The 8,147-nt window shown below is 43.9% G+C and overlaps 1 protein-coding gene across 1 annotated transcript; it reads left to right on the top strand.

The window, feature by feature from the left end:
* The first annotated feature begins 3,714 nt into the window (after nucleotides 1-3,714).
* Nucleotides 3,715-4,312, top strand: LOC119334343. Its single transcript, XM_037606956.1, has one exon. The coding sequence runs from the start codon at nucleotides 3,863-3,865 to the stop codon at nucleotides 4,121-4,123; it is 261 nt and encodes an 86-aa protein (XP_037462853.1). The 5' UTR covers nucleotides 3,715-3,862; the 3' UTR covers nucleotides 4,124-4,312.
* The last annotated feature ends 3,835 nt before the right edge of the window (nucleotides 4,313-8,147 follow it).

Below are 8,147 nucleotides of genomic sequence, written 5' to 3'. Positions count from 1 at the left end.
CCCTTGCCTGATTTTCCACCGCAAAGCCCCAGCCCAGAGCCCCCACCTCACCACCGCCCGCCAGCAAGCCCCCGCCCCACGCCGCCTGTCACCAAGCCCCTGCCCCAAGCCAACCAATTGTCATTGCTATAGTTTAGCAATGATGCAATCCTTTTCACTGGATACTTTTATAAAATGCTTAAACATGATTGTCACTTCTATACTGCAATCCTTTTTTCCTGAAAAAAAGGCACAACTAAATGACAATTACACACAACGAGCCAACCAATTGAAATAGACCACATACGAAATAAGCATAGGAGATTAACCCACGACCGAAGAATAGGCGCGGCAAAGCGCGCGTCATGCTCTAGTTTTGTATTATTTTCAATCAATAATATGACATCCACATATAATATTAGAAATGCTACAGAGCTCCCACTCACTTTCTTGTAAATACAATCTTCTCCAAAAGTCTGTATAAAACCATATGCTTTGATCACACTATCAAAGCGTATATTCCAGCTCCGAGAGGCTTGCACCAGTCCATAAATGGATCACTGGAGCTTGCACACTTTGTTAGCACCTTTAGGATCGACAAAACCTTCTGATTGCATCATGTGAGTATTTTCTCCCTCTTCTTCGTCGTGGCGTCGTCGAGCTTCGCATTGGCGGCACAGAGGACAGGTCCAGGTGTGCTTATGGAGGTGGATCTGTGGACGTTGGAGAAGATTCATCGGAGATGGTGTTCTGTCCAATGTGCTATCCTTCGTGGCCGAGGTTGGTAGACTTCCCGATCGTCTTGGCTGTCTTTGAAAGGATGTTTGCTCTGGCGACGGAGTGACAGCGATGACAGCGCCTGCACCCCGCTCCGGCGAGAGTGTTCTTCGTTGTGTGGTCTGAGGATGTACTTGTAATTTTATTTACTATTGGGGTCCTTTGAACTATGGATGAATCTTCAGTATAATCCCGAGGTCTTTTCACAATTTTCTTATAAAATTATGGGTTTGCTTTAGGATTTTTTTGGGCAAAAACCCTTGACTTTACACAAATTCACAATAGCCAAGCTCCAAGTGCCCCAACTCATTCATGGGTAAGCTACCCCTTTCCCTACCATTCCTCCAATTCCCGAGTCTTTCTTCGAACATGGCAAAATTTTGATGTGACCTCTACTATAATCCGGCTATGTCACCCTGTTGAACTTGCTTTTAGAGCCTGATGCAAAGATTTAAAGGCTTTTCCCACCATTACAATGCATCATGGTGCATGGATTCCATTTAGTTTGTTTCTTCGGGCTTGTTTAGTTAGATGGGATCAACCAGGACTTTGGTTTCATCCATTTGGATGAGTGGATCAGACCTCTCGCACCGTTCTCATAGAAAAGATTTTTCACATTTGGAGGAGGCTGGGGTGGGGAAGCTTTCGACCTAACTATAGTCGATCAATGCAGCTTCAACATATGGAATGGTTCTTGCAAGGCGTTTCATCCCGGTTGAGTCGACTCTTCTTCGTCAATTCTCCGACTAATGGTGGTCTCACGTCCTTCAACGACCAGTTGAGGCAGGCATCTCCTTTTCCCGTGATGTTCCCGTCGCTTACTCTGCTCTAGAGCGAGCATCTGATGCCCATCCTCTCTTCATGCAATTTTTTCTTGAGAAAACTCTCTCCATGTCTCTCCCTAATAATAAAGTATGGATTGAGTCTCTAGGTTCACCGTTGCGGGGTTCACCGTCGCGGCGTTTTTATAAAAAAGTCCCTTTGCTTTTTGAAAATAGAACCCGCAGTCCAAAAATAAGTGAGAAAAATGATTCGATTGTGCCTTCTGGTTGCCCGGCTGTTTCAGTCCCCTATCGACTAAGTAGAACGGAAAGGAAAAAAAGTCTGATCCGACCTGATCGGACCAGCAGTGCTGGTGACGGCCATGGGCGCCGGTGGCCGGATCGGACCAGCAGCGCTGGTGATGGCCATGGGCGCCGGTGGCCGGAGGGGAGGTACAAGGAGAAGTGGCGCAAGAGGGAGATATGGAATGAAGGGAAGGGCTGCCCTGGCGACGGCGGGTGCGCGCGTGTGGGATCGAGGCAGCAGCCCTCACCGGTGAGACCGCGGCCATGGCGCCAGTGGCCCAGCGGTTGGCGGCGGCGGGGTGCGCGTGCGCGTGGGAAGTGGGGATCGAGCAGGTGCTCATCCCCTCTCGCTAGGTTAGCGGTTAGCGGGGAGAACTGGGACTGTCCTTGGGACCGGCTGCTGTTGCTGTTGCGCTCATTGGGCCGACCCACTGCGACTTTTTTTTAGAGAATACCTTAGATGCAAAACGCTTGTGTTTGGACCAAGTCAAAATAATGCCAAAAAATACATTTCAATATTTTAAAAATTTATATAAATGTTCAATAAATCATAAAATGCTTATGGATTCAAAAATGTTTGTAATTTTTTAAAATGTTAGAGTATTCAAAAAATGTTCGCATATTTTGAAAACAAATGTTTGGGAAAAATGTTCATTATTTTAAAAAAATCATGTATTAAAAAATATTAATGAAATTGAACAAAATGTTCGGCAAAATGTTATCGGTGATGCAAAAAAAAAGTTGTCATGGTCATTGGAGATTATGAATTTTTTTTTCTCCCGTTGCAACGTTAGATATATTGCTTACCTAATCTAGGGAATGGCTGTATCTAATTATTCATGATTCAAAATGTTATATATTTTGTTCATGTAAATGTTTATTTTGCATTCTGCTCTAAAGCTTAGGAAATGGTTGGCAATAGTTTTTGTGTCTAGGGTTCTTCTCCTTAGATTTTGATTGATATGTAAGGGCATACAGATGCATCAACTATTTAGATGTTTTTTTTTTAGATTCTGAACTTCAGGGGTGGGGTGTCTTTAGCCATGCTTATTGGATAAGGTTAGGACCATGGGCTATTTTTTAAAACTCCCGCTGCAACGCACGGGCATGTTTGCTATGCTATAAAAAACACTAATCTGCTTAACCTTATTATCGATGTTTATTAAAATTGGATATATAAAATGGTGCATAATGGAAAATGAAGCCGGTTGTGTCCCTTTTTCGCCCGGTGCAACGCACGGGCATTTGTGCTAGTAGTAATAATATTGGTCAGCATTCTAGTGTTATATTAACAGAAATCCTATCTAGCAATCGTTCGCTGGGAGAGGGGTGACAAACGAACTTTTTTTATGGCAGTTTTAGTTCTGAGAAGAGATCAAATGGTGGCAGTTTAAAAAAAATTGTCTTCTCTAACAAAAACTGCCATGTCGCTCTAAAGACTGTCACCCCTCACAAACTAAAAATGACAGTGAAATCATTCGCAAGTGAACATTCGCTAGCTAAGGGCCAGATTAAAATTTCGCCCTTGGCCCCCGAAATCTCCGGACCGGTTTGTATCTCGTATGGCGCCCCAGGCCCGGACGTCATGGAAATTGGCCATTTTGTGATGAAAATTCGAATTAGATTCATTTTATGCCAAAGTTTTAGAAAAGTGCCAGGTTTATCAATTTTCGCGGGTAGGGAAAGCAGCCCAGGAGGAAAAGAAGATAAACACGCGCGAAAGCCCGAAACCGCGAGACGGTTGCAACCTCCACGACGCCACCGCGTGCGTCACGAGGCTCTCCCTCGCGGCCGCGTCCACGAATATTCTGGACTCCTCCAGCGCTTGAAACCGCCATGACCAAAACTTTCCTCCATGTCGATGCTCCGCAGTATATAAGCCGGGTCGCGTCCCCTCTCTCCTTTCACCAACCCAAGCAAGCAAGCAAGCAAGCAAAGGCAATCGATTGATTGAAGCAAACTCAATACAGCGTGCGTGCAAGAAAGCATCGGCCACCGGAGCAGCTGCAGGAATCATCCCCGTCTCCAACCGATCGAGTATGGACAAGGTGCTGGCCTTCTCCATCCTGAGCGCGTCGCCGGCCGACGTCGCCCCCGACGCCGGCTGGGCTCGGTTCTCCTGGCAGGGGAGGAAGCTGCGGGACGACGGCCAGGCCAGAGCAGGGCAAGAGGGGAAGCAGGGCGGTCCGCCGGCGGGGGCGGAGCAGCAGCCGGACAAGGGGAAATCGCCGGCGTTGCGGCCGCGGTTTGCGCCGGAGTTCGACGGGATCGACTGCTTCGAGACCATCGTGTGCCACTGATGAGCGAGCGAATCACGAGCTGCTCGTGGTCTGGCCGCGCGCGTGTGTGAGACCAATTCTTTCTTGGTCTGATCACCGTATGATCGGCGTGTTCATTTTGGTTGTTAACTCCTGCTTCTGACTGAAGCCGCGTCTTGCACAGAGTACAGAGAAAGAAAGAAACCCATTTCGCCGTGATTATTTGGATAAGCTTGCTGCTTTGTTTTTGTTTTTGTTTTTGGTTTTAAGGCTAGAGACGTCATGACGGAGCAGAGATGCTCAGTCAAATAATCCGAAAAGTGGTGGACACGTGTGAACTACAACCTGCTACACCACCCAACAACCAGCACACGCGTCACGTAGAGGGCTTGCTGTGGTACACCTGCAGCTCGGCCCCGCATGGCAGTGAGTTCAAAGCGGCAAATAGCCTCACGAGACTCGCAGCTAGCCACGCATAAAAAGGGATCCAAGACCAATTTAGGGCGGCCCCGCATGGCAGTGAGTTGGAAGATCTATATTTTTGCATCACCATCGTTTGTCCCCACCTAGCACAGCACGGGGACTAAATTTGAAGTAGACTTGATGATCATTACCCTCTTTAATTTTCTTTTATGAATCATCAAAACTATGGGTCAACAATACCTCGAAAAACTTAGGGCGGAAATACGACTTTCTTGTCCACCCCTAACCTAAGACAGCTAGGGCAAACTTTTCTCCTCAGATATCACCGGCGAGTCCGTGGATTCGCCTTCCCTCTACCTGCAACTCCGACGGCCGGTGACGGGGAGGGGAATTCTGATGCCACCGCCTCGGTTATTAGTTTATATTAGGGTTTATTAGTGCTTGCAGGTGCGGCACTCGGGCAGATGGTGGTGTTTTTTCTGCGAGTTTGTCTTTCGAGCTTTGATCCCCTCGAGTTCGTCCGTTTGGAAGTAGTCGATGGAGTTTCGGCATAGATTCCTGTTGTGTTATTGAGGCGATAAGGTTAGGGTTTGTCTTCGTGTACTTGGTGTCAAGTGTTTTAGATCCATGCAAGAGTTCAACGACGGCGGCTCCAGGGTGTTAGTTCTTAGGGGGACGTGCACAAAGACTTTTGTACTGTCATAAATAAGGTCAAACTGGCTCCGATAGAGCAACAACAGCGACGTGTCGGCAGGTTTTTCTGACTGCAGTAGTAGTCGTTCAGTGGTCTTAAAATCTTGATGTAAGTTTTATCATGTTCGAAATGCTGCTGTACTTGTCGTGAACTTTTATAATTGATCTGACCCTTTTCTGAAATAAAAATAATACCTTGAAAATCTTATTCCATGCGTTCAGGTTGTTCCTTTATAAGAAGACGCCGGTGTTGCTGGACCTAACGAGCTCGCTAAGTACTCCCTCCTATTCTTTTTACTCTCTGCATATTAGATTTGTCTAAAGTCAACCTCATCCAACTTTGACTAAGTTTATACAAAAAATTAGTAACATTCACATAACAACACATTTATTATTAGATCCATCTCGAAATATATTTTCATATTATATTTATTACATGTTATAGATGTTAATATTTTTTAATATAAATTTGATCAAACTTAGCAAATTTTGACTTCAGTTAAAACTAATGTGCGGAGTAAAAAGGACCGGAGGGAGCCGCCGATCCCGGAGGCCAAACAGGCGGTGAACTGATTGCCGCTCGTCTTCCGTGAAGGTGACGGATCAGATCGACCACGTGTCTTCTGCGAACGGTTACAGTGCTGTCTAACAGATCGGCCAAACGATGACAAGCTACTTGATTTGTTTGTTCCATGTCTGGAGTGGAGAGATACTGTGCTCGCTTTTTAATTCTGTAATCGTGCTTGCTTTGCTTATTCTATCGACATTAAGCTATATGTTTAGTATGGAGCATGCAGCTACGCTCAAGACCAAAATCTCGATCTGCTTGATTCCAACAGCGCATCAGCGCACTGTGATTATGCTAAGTCGGGGTCCTTAACCACAATTCTACATGCAAATGGACAAGGTTCTGTCATAGCAGGTCCAAGGAATATGTATTATAATACAAAAGACATTCTTATATTATGGGACGGAGGGAAGCCAGGATTCAGAAAGTCCGATTTCATTGAGCAATGATAGACTGGAAGAAAGTCTTTGTGAGTACGCGTTTTGTAGGACCGGCCACGAGATGGCGTGGTGGCGCCCCTCCCTTTGGTGTGGTCGTCCAAGCATTCCTCCTCGCCAGCAAGGTAGTGGTTCGTCCGTTTGTGGGCTGTCATGGGGGCTGTTAATGTGGCCTGCCTTTTCTCGAGGTTTGGCAGGGTGGTTGTGGGCGGCTTTGCACGAAAGCTGAAGCCTTTGACGGTGTTTGATGTCGGCGGCGGCAGCCCACACGTGTGCCTCCAAGAGCTCGCTAACTTCTCTTCGGTCTGTGGGCTTGTTGGTAGTGGAATTCTGGTTTGCCGGCGGCAACATAATTGTGCTTTTTTTTTGTACGATCGTCCCTTAAGCAATCGTGTGGTTCATTTTTTTTTTTTACGTTTGTTCCTTAATCAATCATACGATGCGTGGGTTTTGGCCTATTTTCCCTTATAAACCAGGCCACTCATTCTTGTTTTTCTATCTTATTAATAAAATCGACAGAGCTCCTGCCATGCACTTCAAAAAACACGCACACAGAAGAAGATATCCATTGTTTTTGCTAGTTATTCTTCCTTGTTTAATGCTTTTTAATTGTTATGTGCATGAACGCATTTGTAACTTGAAGTTCTTGATTAATTATGTATATCAAAATTTCGGAAACACATATTTTATCTTCAGTCTAAGCTTGGCAAACAACATATTTCCTGTTTAATTTGCTACATGGTATTTTTTATTTATTTTTATTATTAGACTACGACGGTAGTTCCTTTGTTCAATTCCCGTGAGTTATATTCTAGCTCAATGCAATAGTCATCTAACTCAGCTCCCTTTCTCATAAAGTATGGCACCATTTTCTATGATTGATCTAATGTTCAGATTCAGATACTACTTTTTTTTTTGGTTCGGTTAGGTGATTAATTTCTATACACCCTAGGCAACTCTGGAAAGTTAAACTACATGAGAAAAATCTTCTGTTCTACAGACTTTTCTTGTATAGTCTATAGACTTGGTCAAACTTTAAAAAGTTTGACTTAAGGCAAAATTATAACAACAGTTAATTTGAAACGGAGAGAGACTACGTGATCTTTTATAAAAGAGAAAAGTATGTTTTTGGTCCCTCAAGTTCCCAAAAAATATAGACTTGGTTCCTCAAGATTTTTTGGTATACATTTGGTCCCTCAAGTCTCAAAGCCGGACAAGTTTGGTCCTAAACCAGATTTTGACCCCGTTGACCGGGTTTGGCCGCCACAAAACCGCCGATGAACAGTAAATTCGAACAGGTAGGCTTTGGAGGACTGGATTGGTTTCAAGTCAGTTAGAAGGTATATGGGTACACGGTTTAGAGAAGTTACACGAGTTTTTGTTTTGAGGAAACCAAAGCAAAAAATCAAGTGCAAATTTTCCAATTTACAAATGTTTAAATTCTACATATTCCCACAATTTGACCAGAAATGAGTACCGCCAGCAAGCGGTTGTGATAGTAAGATTAAAGGACAACATTGGCACTTCATATAATCTAGAATTATCGAATTAGTTACACATAAATTTAATAGACTTGTACTTTACAAAACCCTGCCAGATTCAAAGACTCCAAAGCACTTTACCAATTGTTCTTTGGATATTTAAGGATTCTACAGAAATGATACATATAATACACGCACATATTCTTTCGCAAAAAACCATGTACATATTATATTGTAGAGTAATGTGGTAATGTTGATTTTCTTATATTTTTTATGGAAAAGCTATTGTAACAAGAGATTTTTCCAGGCTTTCCATACTAAAAAAAAATCCTTTTTATGCAATACATTTTATTTCATTGGCCCTAGAGAATGTATTTTCAATTATAAATATTGGAACAACATGACAAATGTGTACCTTAATATAAGTAACTGTGTTAAATTTGTGACTTCGCTAGTTATACCAA

This window comes from Triticum dicoccoides, chromosome 1A (assembly GCF_002162155.2).
Source record: "Triticum dicoccoides isolate Atlit2015 ecotype Zavitan chromosome 1A, WEW_v2.0, whole genome shotgun sequence".
Taxonomy (NCBI): domain Eukaryota; kingdom Viridiplantae; phylum Streptophyta; class Magnoliopsida; order Poales; family Poaceae; genus Triticum; species Triticum dicoccoides.
The sequence above is the reverse complement of the archived record's forward strand: the minus strand, read 5'-3'. Positions and strand labels throughout refer to the sequence as shown.